Genomic DNA, 19,066 nt, shown 5'->3' with positions numbered 1-19,066 from the left:
TGCAACACAACACACGGTATATGCATTTTGCATTGGGATCTACTGTACAGTGCTTTGGGGTGCCATTTACAATGAAAGGCACCAAAATGCACTGCACACAGAGCAAGTGCATTGCCATGCCTTGTGGTAGCAGGCATTAATGAGCATGTTGCCATAACACACAAGTGAGAACGGGCCCTTAGAGGCATAATTATATAGCAATCAAAACAAACACTGATGTGTTAAAGCTATTCACAGATAGTATCATATACAAAATGATTAATTTTTCCCACAGCTCGACTTTCAGGCTGCTTTATACCTACTGTATGCGTTGTAGTAACTAGAGTTGCCACCTGGCTGGTATTTTATTGAACTGGCTGCCAAGAATTGGAGTTGTTGGTAATGTTATTAACAGTAAAAAGATCATAAAGCCAGCATTTTTCCCAGAAACAGTTGCAACTATAGCGGTAACAGGTGGTAAAATGTGTGTATTATCACGTTACCACAAGACGTTGTAACGCACAGCACAGTGGACACCTGTAGAAACATCACTTAGTAGTCTATGTCCGCCCTCTCTGTGCAACAAGTAGCTTCTTCCTTCTACTTCTTCCTCCTTCTACTCTAGAGATCACATGACCTTGCTCCACGAGGCAAGCCTCACTCTGAAACCTTACCCACTGATATCTTACCGGAAAGGTATACTCAGACCTTTCAGGGAGAAAATGCCTCTCTCGCGGACATCAGGGAGCCGCTATCTAATAGAGGGAGACTCCCTGAACATCAGGGAGACTTGAGATCCCTGTAGTAACATAATTAAGACATATAGCATAATATTGGTTTGGTCCACAACATGGCTACAAATACAGTGTACAATGTTAGCTGTGCATTACCTCGGCAAGCCGGAAGTGTTTGTGTACATTTTCCCCTTTATGGACGGTGGGAGCAAGCTGTTGTAAGACCCCTCTGCTGCTTGTCAAAGCTCTTGTTAAACGTGCAAGTTTACCCCAGCCTGAGAAAGAAAAAAAAATCAGAATATGTAATATAGACATTATACGAGGTTTATAGTCACTTATATCTCATATATAACAAAGCATTCACATGAATGTGCATTCCATATTCATACATTGGGGGGTTGTGTCATTCTCCCCTTATAAAATCTGTTATCCCATATACATACAGTCTATAGCCCTATCTCCCTATATGACAGGATATGAAAAGTCTCTTGGGCTCCATTTACATATGGCGTTCACGTTTTTCGTGCAGAAAACCGCATGGCACAAAAAAATGTTTTACATATGCGCGGATTCCAAGCGTTGTGTGCGGAATCCGCCCCTAAAATCACGCAGGGTTTCGTACCACCTGGATGTCGCAATAGTATGAACAATGCACATTGGAATGCATTGTTTTTTATGTTTAGCGCGTATGTACGCGGGGAAAACCACTCATGTGAATGGAGCCTAAAAGAACAAAGCGTAGCTATAGCAAACTAGACAAGATGATGGCCCAACACCACATTAGACATTGAACTATCTGTCCCCCTGATCTCTCTGCAATTCTGTCTGTAAGGGTACGCCTGAATAAAAACCTACTACAGTCTCTAATAATGTAAAACACCCCATAATAGGAACCATGTGAACTTTTGCCTAAACTTCAAAAGTAAATTTTTTTATTATTTGTAGAAAAGAGCAATTTTTGTAATCAAAATAATCGGAATTGGTAGTGTTTACCTATTAACCGATGTGAAGTATGAATTGTAGAAATAGGCCCATTTTAAAGAGTACCTGTAATGCTGGACAAAACAATACATGGCTGGGAAGAATTATAAAGAGAGGCACTATTCTTTTTTTACAGTATAAAGGGTTTCAGAGTGTTTGGGAAGAGTAAAATGTATTAATTCCTGCTCGCTAAAATGGATAAGCCTTTATACTAATAGGCTCTAGCAGTTTTACTTATTAACATTGTACATCAGTTAGGTTGTGGGAAAATTTAATGTCATAGTGAGGTGAGGAAGAATAACAGCAGAGCTAGGAACCCCTAAGCCTCCTGTAACCTGGACTTACTTTGTTGCCATGGTAATAGGTAAAGAGTGGGGAGGCACAAAAGCCTAGAGTAGGCCTGAAAAGTAATACTTCTAAAGGACTCTAAAGCTGTCGTCATTAGAGGAGTCAAGTAGAAACTCTTCTCCCTCCTCCTACACAGCACGTCTTGACTATTTTTGGGTAGCTAAAACTGCATTAGATTTAAGCTGTAGCTTGTAGCTGGCACATAAATATCTCCTGTTCCAGGTTGTGGCGACCCTATTGCCCCATCCCACAGTGCAATGCCCGAGGCCTCATTACTACTAAAGGGTGTGTCTACAGATATACAAATAATGACTTTGAGATTATATTCACATTGGCATTTAATAAAAGACTGACAGCAAAACTCTCCAGATTTAAAAAAAAAAAAGATTGAAGCCTTAGAGATTTATGATTTTAAGTAAGCTGATTGGTTGTGTTTCCAGACAAATTGGACAAGCTTAGGGGTAGACATGTATACCCCGCAAAAAATGTGTATTGTTTCGGAGCAATTAAGATTTTTATTTCTTTTGTTTTTCGGATTTGGGATTCCCATTTCGGAACAAAGTCACATGACTGTGCCTGTAATGCAACCCCAACAGCCATTTTCTCTCTTTATTTGCTGAAGCTGCTATTACGATAAAAACAGAATAAGAAACAATTATGGTCCATTTACACTTAAAGTGACAATAAACCCTCAGATTTTTTAACATAAACCAATACTGTAATGTGCGCCTAAGGCCCCTGGCCAGAGACCTGTCATATGTCCAATTTAATTAATTTTGAATGAAATTCGGATGGATGTGTTTGCACTCGTTCAAATTCGAAAATTCAGATGGATTCGAATGTCCCAATTTAACAAAATTTACATGTCTACTTAGGGCGCTCTTTCTCCTTTCACTTCCTTCCCCCATCCCTCCTTTTCCCTTCTCTACTCCCTCTCACTTTCTCCTGATTTCTCAACCTCACTATTTCTGAGATTTTAATTCTTTAATTACCCATCCAGGTTCCTACATCTGACCATACCTCTAGGTGATCTGTTCTATGGTCTATATCAGGGGTAGGCAAACTTTGGCCCTCCAGCTGTGGTAAACCTACAAATCCCATAAGGCATTGCAAGGCTGACAGCTACAGGCATGACTCCCAGAAGCAGATGCATGATGGGATTTGTATTCTTGCCACAACTGGAGGGCCAAATGTGTGCCTACCCCTGGGATCTATGATCTATTCTATTAGCATTAGTATCACTAATTCATGCCATTCCATGCACTTGTATGATGTTTGGAAGCGGTTGTGTATTTGATTTTCCTGTATCTCCTGTTTTATGTTTTTATAACTCAATAAAAATATTGGTAAAGGTGTCCCTTTTCTACATCTCAGTAGGTTGAGAGGTATGGAAATGGGCACAAAAAATATATATATATATATGGACCTCTCTTTGGATTATATAAAAGGAGATGTATGTCAAAACTGAACACTTTATATTAAAGCGACACTAAACTCAGGAATTAAATCTTAAAAATACATTCAAGTAACCTAACTATTAACAAAAATTTATCCTATTTATGTATCACTCAGCTGTAGATCCTCAAATCATCTCTGAATTGGTACTGACACTGTCCTTTCTTCTGGAGGGTGGCTACTTTTATTCCCCATGTTTTCTGTGTGTCCTATAAAGTAGTCACCACTCCAAGCTCACTCCTGTGATGGACTACAATCTCAATACAAATGAGTAAACTAAATGCTAGATTGTAGTGCATCGCGGGAGTGAGCTTGGAGTGGTGACTACTTTATAGGACACACAGAAAACATGGGGAATAAAAGTAGCCACCCTCCAGAAGAAAGGACAGTGTCAGTACCAATTCAGAGATGATTTGAGGATCTACAGCTGAGTGATGCACAAATAAGATACATTTTTATTTAAAGTTAAGGTACTTGAATGCATTTTTAAGATTTAACATCTGAGTTTAATGTCACTGTAACTGGCTCACTCATTAGGTCTCTGTAACAAACTGCTGCCTAATTAACTCCATTAGAAGAAGTACACCTTATCTTATGGTGAGATACATACTGCTTTCTGCAAACAAAATAATAGAGAATCAGGAGTGGAACCATTACTCAGTGCCAGGAATGAATCTAAGTAATGGAAGAGATAAAATTACACAAATGGCTTCTTAACAGCAGCACAGGTCACAATAGCAGGAGCCTTCTAGACGTAACCTCTGAATAAGAAGGTGTCTTGTTTGCTTTTTGGAACTGCATAATTCAGGCATGTCAAACTCAGGTGAACCTGCCGCAGAATTGAGAAGACTTTATTATTTAAAGGGGCCACATTATGTATACTGAAGACTGCACATACTTCCAAGATTATGGCACTTCAGAACTTCACATTATAGTAAAAATTACCACTAACCATATCTCATCCCAGAGAAAGGGACCAAAATATTTATTGAATTCTATAGCTGCAAAATGATGCATGTAAGTGTTACTTATCAACAGCTGGGGGAACATTTGTTTTGTGTTAGAGAGCTTCTAAGAAGGAACAAGAGGGCTACATGTGGCCCATAAAACATCAGTATGACATGTCTGAGATCAGATAGTGGCAATGAATGGAGGAGATTGCAATAATCTCACATACAGAACTCTGTGTTGCACTCTTGGCATGAAGATGACCATAAAAAAGGGTTTTCAGGTTCATAAATTAGCTACATGATGTTTTAGTGGTTAGCTTAGTGGTTTTGAATTCCATCTACATGGAATTTTAAGCTGGCCACACGTTACAGTTCAACCTTGTTGTTGGTAAAATTAAGAAAGATCACACAGATTTGGTTGTAACAATCATGGCCAACTGTCTTAAGGTTCACATACACTGGTGAAATTTCGGCTGGTTTTGAATGTACTGGCTGAAATTCGCAGTGTGTGGGGCTGTCGGCTCCCTTTCAGCCGGCCTTCCTCGATCAGTTGCTCGAAGGAGCCGGCTGGAAAATTTTCGATCGATCAGATTCGGCAGCCAATGAGCTGCCTGCTCTTTTTGGGTTTTCTGGCAGGTGGCGGCAGCACCTGTCAGAATACAATGTAAACAGCGAGATTCCTCGATCGAGTCGGGGGTTGAACGAAAAATTGATAGGTGTATGGCCAGCCTTAGTTTGATTTATTGTGTTTTTTTCCTGTGTGTACTACGTTTCTGGAACAATGCTATTTCTTTTCCACCCATATTCGTATTAAGTGAACGTCTCTCTGCATGACTCCAATAGGGACATTAGATCATGAGGCCTTTTTAAATCAAAGTGTATGGTTACACGCACCTTGTAATGCACTATTCATCATGTTGGTGTTACAGAAATGGATTAAACAGTCAAACTATTATGACACCTTCATAAAGACTAGTTATTGGTTTAGACCTATTTTACCAATAACGAACAAACGGATGGGAATTACTCAGTTGAACCAGGATGAAAAATTGTGATGCATAATGACTGCATCTTCTTGTATCTGTACACTAGGTGCAACGTTTTGTTTTCACATAATATGTAAGTGTTGCATGGATACCAAAAATGTATATGCTACCATCTTTAAGCATAGACTTAACACCCAAAATTATTTAAAAACCTATCTCCGGGCAAACAAAAAAACTCCTCTTGCAGTGATGCTACCCCTGCACTGCAAGGGTTAGCTACTCATTTACACCTATGGGGATAAAGCACTTTTACTTACCTGATCGCTGCTTCTGCTGGCTCCAATACCGGTGCTCGTACCCTCCTACCCCCTCTGCTTCAGCAATCGGCATGATGTCTACTGCAGGGCCCACAGACCTGCATTATACATGAGGACGCTGAGCCAAAGCAAGAGGGGGAAGAAGTGAGCACTGACCACATGGGGAAGGGGAGATAAGTTAAGTAAAGGTTCTTTACTCAGGTCCCCTAGGTATAAATAATCAGTTAACCCTTACAGTGCAGAAGTAGACCCACTCCAATGGGAATGGTTCTTGTTTGCCCAGAGATAGGCTTTAATGCATATTTTATTGATTAGTTTGTAAGCTGCAGTAAACAATGTCCTTTGATCTTTGATCGTAAGACTTAATAGCCCTCAACCAGTACTGTGTTATGTTGCTGCCTTTACAACAAAATGCTGAGTGGTAAGATATGTAGATAGAACTCAACGGTAAACATCTACATTTGCATAAATTGATTATCTCTGTGAGAGGAAAAATGCAGTACAATCTGACGACAGCCCAAAATAGTTCCCCTATTCCAAAAAAATGAAAAATCTGACAACAGACAATGACCTACAGGCTTATGTAACTCCAAATAATCATTTCTAGAGAGCTGCTTCCCTTCCATAAGTCTGTGTGTGTATATGTGAAGACAAAAGATGAATAATACAAACCCTTTGTTGAATCATCTTCAATTGGTTGCTTAAAGGCTGTGATGTCACTGAAAGTGCAAAGAAACAATACCACTTTGTCCTGTTCATTTTGAATGGGAGCGATTTTTACAAAGAACCACACGGGTGTCCCTGAAACAGGAATGTAAATGTTACCCACAAAGAAGAAGCATTTTTATTTCTCACCTTTGCAGTGAAAGGTATGTGAGCACTTATTTGGCAACAAAAAGTATGAGTAAAAAAAAGTATAATTTTATAGTTCAGTAACTACCAGAGATCTGGTTTTAAACTGAGCCATCTCTTAAGATTTAAAGAGACTCAATCACATAATTTTGCCCTGTATACTAAAGATATGCTTGCCAAGATCTACTTACAGTAGCACTCTCTGCTGCAGCAATTTGTGCTATCTAAGCATAGTACCGCATAGCGTGTCAGAAAATTGTCAGTTTCTAGAGCAGGGGTCCACAGCGCTCCAGACCGCCAAGAGACTCTAACCGTCCCCAAGCTCTATGTCATTTACACCTTAAGCTAGGTATACACGGTTAGAAAGTCATACGAACGTTCTTACAAAAAAACTAAAAAAACCATTTGATAATGCTGTCAGAGATTTGGCCAATGTTGTTTGAAATGTAATCTTTATCTTTTGATTTTGAAATGAATAGCATTCCCAAAGGAAAACCGTATTCTCTTTTAGAACTTCTTTAGTTTGAGAAAAAATTTCCATCCTGCTCCTTTAATTTTTTTTGGTCATTACAGCTAACAATGATTGTTGTTTTGACCCCATTAACTATTACTTGCTTATTACTTTTTGTGTGCCCCCTGCACTGCTGGAGACACTGCTGATGCAATTCATAGCCTTTTTTAATGACATGACTGACTCTTCTCTAACTTTACTGATTAGTGTACTTCTTCTGGATGAGGAACTCAGAAGTATTAAAACCAGTGTTTCAGCTTAACAGTTAAGCACCCAATATTTTCGCAAGGAGATCTGCAGGGAGGGCAGCCTTGTTATTCTCTCATGACTACTTTACTTTAAATTGTAAGTGAACATTTGGTGAAGGTATATTTAGATGATGTGCTCCACACCCCCAGCAGCCCCTTCCAGTAATATAATCACCTGTCCCAAACAGAGATGTTGCTGACTACTCTGCACTGCCGCTTGTCATAATATTGCTGGCCAGGCCCCTTGCATGCTCTCTACACATTATCTACTATGGACTTCCAGGTACAAGCTTGTGACCAGTGGTGTTCCTAGATTTTTTTGCCACCTGAGGCAGCTGGGGTGGGTTTGGAGGTGGTTGAGTGATGCCACACTCTTCAGGCTCTGCATCTCCCCACCCAGATTGGCATCCCAACCAATGTCACTGGTTGGCAGGAACTGGGCGGGATGCCGGCCAGAGCATCCCAGGTTGCTAGAGCTCTCAGCAACCTTGGACGCTCTGGCCAGAAAGAGAGCAGCAGGCACATTGCAAACATTGTGCAATCCCCCCCCCCCATGTGAAAAATATGCCACTTGAGGCAACAACCTCAGGCTGCCTCTTTATAGAGACAGCCCTGCTTGTGATCAAGCCATTTAATGCAATTATATATTCACCAAAATATTTACTGTATCAAGTATAAAGACCTAAATCTGTCTTGATATCATTCTCCTGTAATTTCCTGTACCACAGCACTTAACCTGGGTGAGGGCCATTAATCTACATCTAAGCCAATAGGCTCTGCTGCATGCCCATGTGCTGAAAAGAAAGCTTGCTGACTGAGGGAGAGTGGATTTACTATGTTATCCTGAGGAAGGGACCCTGCGTGGCCCCAAAACATGTATACATATGGCGTTAAGTGAATAAATCCGAGTTGATTATTCTTACATCTATGGAGTGCTGGTGACTTCTACTCTACACGTGATTTTACATGGCCCCATCTGTGGCCATTACTGCAAACACCATCCTATCAATATGATTGTAAAGGCTGTAGTTTGCTTTGAAACTACAATATTTTAATCAGAGTGATGACCTCATCAGTATGCCGCAGATGTACCCATTGGATGTGCCTCCATGGGCCCAAAACTTTGTATGCGGTCTGCATTCTCCATTGAATACTATGGAGAGCCCATACTCTGGAACACACATTCTCTATAGGAATGAATGGAGTATGGCATGCAGGTTAGAGAAAACCTTAACAAAATCAGTGCTGCCTAGAAAACATCTTGATGGATCGAGAACAGATGAATATAGCTTTTATAACTAGAAGGAATATCTGTGGCACTATAAGCACAGTTACATTTTAAGGACGGCCAGTAGAGCATCATCTACCAAAAATCTTTTGGTATATTAAAAGCAAATGGTGCACAGTATAGACAGTTCCATTTTGCTTATAACAACATCTGCACCTCAGCTGAACACTCGTTCTATGAATGCAAATAGATTACTGGGAGCACAGCTCTGAACCAGCAGACAATAATGAACAGAGGTGATTTGGCAATTTACCAATCACGCAGAACTCATTGTTCTTTAATGATCACTGCAGCACTGAATAAAGCATCGGCGTATAAAACAGTACAATTATATTATCTGTCGTGTAACAACACAAAGGAGGGTAAAAAGAACCAAAACATAAATCTGAATACATGTAAGAAACCATAAAGAGGAAGACAGTGTGATATGGAGCACTTACGGTTCTTCTTATACATTAAAATTTCAAAGGAATTCATCTCGTAATTCTCAAATGTCTGTCGGACTTTTTCAATAGTCTCTTTGTCTGTCAACTCCCCATACATAAAGCTGTAAGAAAGATTTAAGACTTTAAATAATATTCAATAAATATGATGTTTCATCTGCTGTGGCACTGTAAGCCAATGCCACAGAGTAGTATGGCAACTTTGGCACCCAGGACTCTCAGCCAAAGGGGCTGAGAGGGTCCAGAAAGTAAAGCATGTTATAATGAAGAGCCTGGCTTTTCAGGTTCTTCCAGGTTTTCCTAAATGTAGCTGGGATCTGGAGCTCTGGAGATCTCTTAAGGTGCCCATATACTACACGATTCTCGTATGAGAATCGTGTAGTGTGAATGAAGACGTGCGACCGTTTCTACTGTACGGTCGCACGTCTTTTGTCTAAGGAGCATGCTAGAAAACAAGCCGAGAATCATACGATTTTCGGCTGGTTTTTAGCATGCTCGGGAGACAAATGCCGAACGGGCCGGTGTGCGCACACGCACACTGCCCGTTCAGCATTGCGGTCATCGGAAGCCCGTCCCTCAGGGGGGTGGGCTTGCGATGATCGCAAGTACGATCTGCCTGTCCAAGATGTGCAGATCGTACGTTTTTTAAATTACTTTACAACCATCGGAAGACTAAGGTCTTGCGATGGTTGTAAAGTGTATGGCCACCTTTAGAGCTCTGTGTGGGATGAGATCTCCAGTCCTGGGGCCAGGTGTTGCCAATGACCAGCCTGGGCTGATCATGTGGCTGAGAGCAGCCTCATTAGGAAGCCAGCTCAGCACTCAGAGAGGAGTGTTGGAGTTGTGTGGGGGCAGGAAGCACAGAGCCACAGCAGACTGAGGTGCGTGCGGGACACGTGGAACAGCCAGGGAAGGCTGTGAGAGGTCAAGTAGGTTGGTGACCCTAGGACCGCTGGGACACACTGCTGAGAGAGCAGAGTGAGGGCTCATGAGGAAAGCTACTGAGCCATATAAAGGACTGTCTTATGTTGCTGCTGCAAGCTATTTTGTGTTTGCCCTTTAATAAACTGCATTTTACTTGACTTACCTGGACTACAGTGGAGTATCCTTGTTACACTGCATATATTTTGTCATTTGCAGGTAATGCCCACATGTGATGCTGAATCTGCATTAAAGCAGTAAAAGAAGGCAGTAAATGCTAAACTGTCCCGTGGCACTTGTCACCAAACACTGGTCCAATCACTAGAACTGCTCTTCCGAAGTCCATCGGGAAATCAACACTTTCGAGAGGTTGCTCTCCAGGTCCCCGCGCAGCTTTCACTGGTTCCTCCCTCACCCTCACACATCACCATTTTCTCCTGCAGTGCTGTGAGGTCAGAGGGAGGAACCAGTCAGGGCTGCAGCGGGTTCAGGAAATTGACACTGCCGGAAGTCTCGGTTTCCCCACGGACATTTCTGAATTTCAGTGTCTTTCCCACTAGGTTACTGTACCTAACTATGTGTCACAAATAGATATTTAAAACAATAATCTGACTCTCTATTCTTAAATACTTATCATCAGGGGTGATCTTAGACTATTCATCACCTGAGGTGAGCGGGGGGTGCTGCTGATGCATGTTACGGGGGGGAGTTGCTAGTGATGCATGTTACGGGGGGGAGTTGCTTGTAGTGCATGTTACAGGGAGGGGGTAGCTAGTGGTGCATGTTACTGGGGGGACATCACTGGTTGCCACGAGCTGAGTGGAATAGAGGTTCACTGGTTGCTGAAAGGTCTCAAAAGCCACCCCCTGTGTGACCCAATGAGATGGTGCCTGACTCAGGCTGCCTAATTATAGGGATGGCCCTTCTTACCTCATTTATTGATCAGGGATAGCTATTGCTCAGGGATAGCTATTGCTCTATTATTTATTTTTCTTCTCTCGCTCTCCAAGGGTAACACTGTACTCTGCAGATGCAAGCCCCCACAGAGGCTGTCCTGTCTCCATACCTAGTTCAGTGGATATTAAATACACTCTGAGCTGTGTATATAATATGCACTGAATAAAACTATCAAATAACAAAATTACTTTAATTAATGCAAAAAATAAAAAATATAGCCTATTTGACAGTTTTGTAGACACGCTCCTTCTACTACAGAATTATCATTCTGTTATCAGCACAGAGTTAGGACCAGAGATAAAACAGCCTGTATGGGGGCTTACAGCTGACTTTTAGAGCAAAAGTGTCACCTATACAAGGAGAGAACACAGACAAATAATAGAACCAATTCCTTCCAAACTGCTTTGCACACCATTAAAAAAAAAAATCTGTGTACACAAGTCCTAACTTAGCTCTTTGCCCAGATCACACATGAGCACAGATAAAACAGCACATTGTTTCATGAAATATACGTTAGTCAATCATAATGCAAAATTTCATTTACCTGCATGTGCTACTTTTTTGCATAACTTCAGCTCGGTGGTATCCCGATAGCTTGCAGAACCCGTCATTGCTGTAGACAATTGGCCAATCCACTATCTGGGCATTACCCAAGACAAAATTAGTATCTGTTCCAAAAAAACATGAAAAACATTTTACTGGCACAACTATTGCATTTAGCCACTAGTCATCACTGATGATATCCCTGCATGCTGAACATTATTAATAATATTGGACTTATATAATAAGGTAGAGAGTAATATTCAATGGGAAGTAACTTGTGTAAGAACTAATGTGCATGCCTCTTTCTCTAGACTGACTATAGGAAACTGAGATCTTACTAAGTACTTTTGTTTAATGCACAAAATTCTTGCTCTTTACACTGCCACAGTGATGGATAATTGTCCCTTTACCTGTGAAAAATATGTAGAATTCTTCTCTGCTTTTTTGTTCAGAAACCAAGATTAGCACTGCCTGGCCTTTACTATATGTGCAGGGCTTATATCCTTGTACCTTCTATATGTGCAGGGCTTATATCCTTGTACACTCTTAGAAGTCACAGTTGCCTTCTAGGAGCTGAACGTGGGGGAAGGACAGGAGAAAGAAAAGAAAATATTGCTTCCCTTCACTTACAAGTAAGAGCTGGCGATTATGTAGTATTTAAAATATTAAATATGAATTTATTTTTTATTTTTTCAATGTAGAGCTCACAGGAGGTAGTCCAGATGCCAAAGTGCATTTAAGAATTGTCTGCCATTCTGTCACCATTGCATCAAACATAAAGTAAAAGTGGTGTCAGCACAGTCCATTAAACAACAAAACATTCAGCTTCCAGGCTAATTATAGTTATGAGGCCTTTTGGACCAGCTTAGACCTGCAGGCTGTTTAAACACAGCCTGCATGCATTCTCTATCTCTCTAACACACACCACACTGTTCATCACAGAGAAAACTTCAATGATGTCCCAGGTAGCGGGGAAAGAGTGTGGGTAGTGCTTTAACTGCATTAGTCTAGACCAGTGGTTCTCAACCTGTGTAACCTCAGGACCCAAATTTGTCCTTGGTCATTAAGTCGCGACCCAAGTCATACTGCAATGGAAAACCCGACATTAGGGTACCGCACGTTCCGGTGTGGACGTACGATCTGTGGGTGGAAGGTGCGTTTGGGGTACCATTCAAATGAATGGCAATGCAACACACCAGAATGCAAGGTAGGTGAGATTGCGTGGTACAGTGCGTTAATCGCAGGGTACTATGTGATTAGCACACTGTACTAGTGTGAACGGGCCCTCAAAAACACTGACATACATACACAACCACAGACACAATCTCTCACACACATAATTTGTTTACATTTTTTTTAAGGTCCACCCAGTCTCCCTACCTTACAAGAACTGAAGTGGATCCTCAGCCTGGGGTCCAGTGTGGGCTGCTGTGCTGTGACAGAGCTCCATCCATACATGCATTACTGGCACAGCTCCTTTGCGTGCCCGGTAGAGGTGCCAAAAACCAGAATGTGATGTCACTCCGGTCCAGGCACTTCTATGGAACACGTGAGGGAGCTGTAAGCAATGCACATATGGATGGAGCTCCCTCGTGGCCACAGCCCCATCCCAACTTAAAGGCTGCTTGGCGCGAGAACAGACAGTGCTAGAACAGTCACCTAGAAAAGTGGAAGGCATGCGGTGACCCACTGAACACGGGGTTCGCGCCCCACTTTTGGGTCACGACCCACCAGTTGAGAACAAAGGGTCTAGACAGTAAGTAAACCCACGACTTTGCAAAAAGTTTCTCTCTCTCTCTCTCAACATTTCTTCTCCAAATTTGAAGTGTGTCTATACCAAAAACTTTTGTTTTAGTTTTGGATACAATGGTCAAAAGTTAGATCTCCTGTCAGGATTTACTGCTATCTGGGGCTATGTTATGTTATGAGATTTCCCCTTACTTTCTTTTCTGGGGACAACCTTTTACTGGACAGGAAGTGAGGGAAAATCTGCAACACTGAAACATATCACAATAAAACGCTGACAGAGGCTCTAGAATTTCCCTATTTAAAGTGACACTAAACTCAGGAGTTAAATCTTAAAAATACATTCAAGTGCCTTAACTATTAACAAAATCTATCTTATTTGTGTATCGCTCAGCTGTAGATCCTCAAATCATGTCTGTATTGGTGCTGACACTGTCCTTCCTTCTGGAGGGTGGCTACTTTTGTTCCACATGGCCCCGGTGTATGTTGTAGACACCGATCCAAGCTCACTCCTGTGATGGACTACAACCTCATGTTTAGTTTACTAATTTGTATTTAGATTTTAGTACATCATGGGAGCAGGCATGGAGTGGTGACTATTTAACAACACACACAAGGACCATGGGGAACAAAAGTAACCACCCTCCAGAAGAAAGGACAGTATCAGCACCAATTCAGAGATGATTTGAGGATCTACAGCTGAGTGATACACAAATAAGATACATTTTTGTTAATAGTTATGATATTTGAATGCACTTTAAGGTTTAACTCCTGAGTTTAGTGTCACTTTAAATTTAAAAAAATACTTCAGTCTGTATTGCCGTCCCTTGCCTCCTGTCCTAGAAACAACCTTTTTGCCAGAGAGGAAATTAAGAAATCTTTCCAAATAAGCCACCAACAGCAATTAAACCTTTCAGAAGTTCTAATCCTTCCCCGCTCTATCCAAAACTAAAATAAAAAAAAGCTTTGTCTGTAGATAAACCTAAAAATTTATATAGATATTTCTTTGATGATCTTTTATGATATTAATGAAAAGTTTTTGTTTTTTTGGAAACCTGTCAGTTATGTAGGGACATTCATTTCGCACTTCCCCCCCCCAAGTAATAAAAACAATAAGAATGTCTCCTCACTCTTATGAATAATTCAGTCCTAATGGCAGATTCACATGAATAATTCAGGCACAAATTAGGTGGGACTGAGCATTATTTTAGGTCAAAAGCAGAAAACATAAATTTCATGACAAGGGATATCCTGAAGTGCCATTAGATCTGAGTTTGAAGCGGTCATTTTAACCTTTCCACCATTCATACTTTCATGAGTTAATGCAAATGTGTAAATGATTGTTCCTCTTAGATTGAAGGCCATCCCAAAACCTTGTGGACTATCTTTTAATTATGCAGAAAACAAACAAATTCGTTGTTCTGTGTACTTTACCCGAACCCCTTATGATTCATGAATGATGCTTTCTGTGTCCACTGGGTACTAAAAGCCCATTAAATCTCTCCTTTGATGTTTATTTAAACATAAGCAGGCCTCGCACGCATCAATTTTTTATTAATTTACTTTGAATAATTTGCAAAATTCAGACATGATTAGAAATATTTTACCAGTGCCGACATGTTTGCTGTTTTCAAACTTGATATAAATTCCGATCAAGAACAGACGGAGGTTAATACTGTCTAATTTTTTTTTCAATGTATTTTAGGGATGCACCGAAATGGAATTTTTAGACCGAAACCAAATTTAAAAATTTGCCAGACCGAAACCAAAGATGACTTTTTTTCAAACCTTTTTTAGATTTTTTTCAAACTATTTTTTATTTAATTTATTTAATTTTTTTTTTACTGTACTGTTAGGGGCTTTGGGGAAACATCAGGGGAAAAACAGACCCCTGATTTTTCGCTTTTAAAATAGAAAAAGAGATTGAGAACACAGAGTCCTTAATCTCAGCCCCAGCACTCAATTAACTGGAAGTTCTAAGTACAGAGGCTTCCTGTTCATTCACAATCTGGATATAGTAAATATTTACTATCAACCCAGCCATGAATAGACAGGAAGCCTCTGTACTGAGCTGCTTCCTGTTCATTCATAAAGTGAGCAGATAGTAAATATTTACTATGTCCCCATTCACAAATGAAAAGGAAGTGATGTATAGCACTTCCTGTTCATTCATTTCTGAATCACTATGTCCACAGTCATTTACAAACACTGAGTGATCAGCACTGATCCCCCAGTGTTTGCTCAGTTCAGTGAAAGATCGGTAAATATTTACAATATTTACCAATCCTGAAGCTCCATTCCCTCCCTCCTGCCTCTGCCCTGCTTGGCCTCCTGACAGATTTCTCCTCCGCTCTGGAAGCCAGCAGGTGGATCGGTTCTGTGTCCCCTTCGATCCCCACTGCCTCTGCTGACACAGGCGGGGGAGAGCAGTGGGGGATTGGAGGGGACACAGTCGGAAACTTGCAGCCAGCGCCTAGTGGGGTAGAGAGAGGCTGGGGATGCACCAAATTTTCTGTCGTTTTTGTACTATTGACATTTTGCCCATAGTATAATATTCAGTCAAAATTTTGGTGCATCCCTAATTTATTTATTTTTAGAGGTTTGAACTAAAATAAAGATCAACTAACCTACATAAATCAAATGAAAGCAATCACAAAATTCCTGCACATGACTGAAATTCTTTTACATGCTGATTTATAAAGGACTGAAATAGTTAGTTTGATGCCTTTTTTGAATTAATTTCCCATATTTCAAAAATAATAGTTCTACAAAAGCGTTTTCCTTTCTTTCTGTCACTTAAATAGGAAATGTAGTAAATGAATAGTGTGTATGTTCAATGCAGCCAGCTGGTGCAGAACTTGGCTCCTTTTCCTCTGTTGCAAAAACCCTGTGTTTACAGAGCTCAATAGCTTAAAATGGAACTCTGGATTTTGAAAACTTAACCCTTGCAGTGGGGCTACCCCCGCACTGCAAGGGTTAACCGCTCCGTTTGTCTAGGGAGCGGCAATAAAGAAAAAAACAGTGGAATGGAAACAGCTGTTACCGGCTGTTACACATACAAGCGATCGGCTGGGTGTCAGGAGGAAGATGGGAGGGAGATCCTCCTTGATTGATCCCTCCGACGTCTGAATGTGGAAATGATGTGTATTACATCACTTCCGCATTCAGCTGTCATTCCTCTAGCTGCCTTAGCCAGAGAGGAAGCTGATGAAGCAGATCTCTGCTTCATCAGCTTCTTTGGGGGGTCCCCAGGTGGCATTAGGGGTTCAAGCCCTGGTGATAGCAATAACATTAAGTGTAAAAAAAAAAGTAAAAAAAAAGTAAAAAATAAAATAAAAGTCACATACTGTATAAAGAAATGTAAAAAAAACCCCAAAAAACCTTTAAGTCCCCCACCCCCATGTATACGCATATATAAACTTAAATACACGTCGGGTGCGCCAACGTGTGAAAACGTCAATTGCGCTACACATGTTACATATCGCTGCGAACATCGTAGTGAGAGCAATAATTTTAGGGCCATCAATCACTGATAACACTAAACTGATGAGCGGTAAAAGCTTTTAAAGTGTCACCTATGGCCAATTTTTGGTATTGTAGTTTTTTGAGGTTTCGCGGGTGCGCGCAATTTTAATGCTTAACATGTTTGTCGTCTATTTACCCGACGTGACCTGCCTTTTATATTTTACCAAAAAATTGGGTAATAATCAATGTTTCATTTTCATATAGGGGAAACAGATTTTTTTTCAAAATTTACGGTAATTTTTCCTTACCATAGTAAAAAATAAAAACCTCAGTGGTGATTAAATACCACCAAAAAAAGCTCGATCTGTCCCCAAAAAATGGTTTAAAAAAATAATTTTAGTACAGCGTTGCATGACGTAATGAATGTCAGTGAAAGTACCGCAGCGCTGAATACTGAACAATGGCCTGGACAGGAAGGGGGTTTAACACCCCGGTCAGCAAGTGGTTAAACAGAATCTGTGTCAACATTAGTATTAATAACATGTTGCAGACCAGTTATTTTATGTTAAAAATGACTGAACATGGTTTGAAAGGACCACGCGACAAGAAAACTGTCACAATTTGGGCACTGGAGCACCAGGAATCGTAAACTCTGAGTCTGGTGGAGCAGTATATTGTGACTGAATTAGGAATGTGCAGGGATACAGGTCTCTGAAGATGCAGGGACAGAGCGACCGCACAACAAACGTAAGTGTGCCAGAGTTGCAGGATCTAAGGTGCCGTCTGGTCTTCACCAGAGCCACTGATGGTGTGGATGGGGTGGATGTTGAGCTGCGGGGCAGCTCACAGGTTGCGGCTCTCTGACACAACCATGCAGGCACAGTGCCAGCGGGTACTCAGGGACCACAGCACACTGGACAAGACACAGGGTACATACAGGATACACGGTACAGAAAACAGGCACTATGGGGAAGACGCAGAGACAAGGAGGCAAAGACATGAGTGACACAGGGAGCAGGTAACAGAAGGGAACACACAACAGGTGTACCCACAGAGACGAGAGATACACAGGAACAGCAGAGGGGAGTGCACAGGAGAAAGGAGGGAGGTGCACAATAGTACAGAGCAAAATAACCACAGTAAGCAGGAGCAGGAGGCAACCACAAAACAGAGCAGGCAACATGCTGTGGAGAGAACTCACAGCCACAGCAAACCAAAGAGTTAGACGGACAGAAAACAGAGGGAATGCAAGAGCACAGCAGGAAGGGCACACTGAAAACAACAAGAACAAGCAAAGACACAAAATACAAGGTATACCAAAAACTAGGAATGCCACAGAAAACAGAGGGTCCCCCTACTACCATTGAGACACGTTGCTCTAAAGCTAAGGCCTGGTTCACACCTGTAAGTTTTGTAGCGCGTTCAACGCTCTACGAACGCTCTACAAAACGCTCAAACATTAAAATCCCATTGTTTTCTATGGGTATGGTTCACACCTTGCCTTATTTCAGCCCGTCTGAACGCGCTACAAAACGGCCTACGCCTGAAAAGGTACATGAGCTTCTTTGCTGCGTTTTTGTTGCGCGTTTCCATTGGGATTCAGCCAAGTAGCCCTTGGAAACATACGTTTGTTGCGCATTTTTTAACCGCGAATCGCGGCAAAAACGCGTGTCACGAAACGCGCGACAAACGCGCATATTCAATACACCTAGGTGTGAACAGAGCCTAAAGCACAGGTGCACAAGCATTTTAACACCTAGGCTCAGGGCGGATTGACAGGAAACCGAGCAGCTCGGACAGGAGGCAAAACCCGGCGCTGGATCAATGTACAAGGAACTGTGACAAAAACATCCTCCCCAAGTATAAAGAATGCTATTTTAAAACCTTCAACAACTAGAATCACAGGTTTCTGATATACCTGATATTAGGGTTAATTCACTGTATACACAAGGATAAGTATGATTGTCATTTGCAAATATAATTCGACTTAGCTCAAAATAATTGGCACTTTTTTGAAAATAAGGATCCTTAACCTGATGTTTTACCTTTGTGAATTGAGAATAATGTCAGGTGAACTCTAAAGGCTGGATTTATAAGCCTCCTGAGTGTATTATGGTTAGGCAGTGCCACCCATTCATCCATTTGGCCTGTAAGTATGTTTAGCCATTGGTGGTTCTTTTAGGTTGGTAATGCTAGCTCACACCTACCTTGACCTAGTAGAGGTAACATACTGATACATTGTCCATCCCTCCCACAAAAACATCACAAAGAACTTTGCCCTGATAAAAACATACAATCTACTTTGTTATAGCATGTGGTGATAAATGAGGTTAGCTAACAAT

The 19,066-nt window shown here is 41.2% G+C and overlaps 1 protein-coding gene across 1 annotated transcript in view; it reads right to left on the bottom strand.

Moving 5' to 3' along the window:
- KCNH1 (potassium voltage-gated channel subfamily H member 1) overlaps positions 1 to 19,066 on the bottom strand; it is a 253,988-nt gene that overhangs the window by 213,290 nt on the left and 21,632 nt on the right. Inside the window, exons 2-5 of the mRNA XM_018552733.1 lie at positions 11,515 to 11,638; positions 9,090 to 9,196; positions 6,423 to 6,551; positions 870 to 988 (exon numbers count right to left, since the gene is read on the bottom strand). Of these exons, the coding sequence (XP_018408235.1) occupies positions 870 to 988; positions 6,423 to 6,551; positions 9,090 to 9,196; positions 11,515 to 11,638 (479 nt within the window). The remainder of the gene's footprint in view (positions 1 to 869; positions 989 to 6,422; positions 6,552 to 9,089; positions 9,197 to 11,514; positions 11,639 to 19,066) is intronic.

Source organism: Nanorana parkeri, unplaced genomic scaffold (genome assembly GCF_000935625.1).
Source record: "Nanorana parkeri isolate BGI_ZX_2015 unplaced genomic scaffold, ASM93562v1 scaffold1, whole genome shotgun sequence".
Lineage (NCBI taxonomy): Eukaryota > Metazoa > Chordata > Amphibia > Anura > Dicroglossidae > Nanorana > Nanorana parkeri.
The sequence above is the reverse complement of the archived record's forward strand: the minus strand, read 5'-3'. Positions and strand labels throughout refer to the sequence as shown.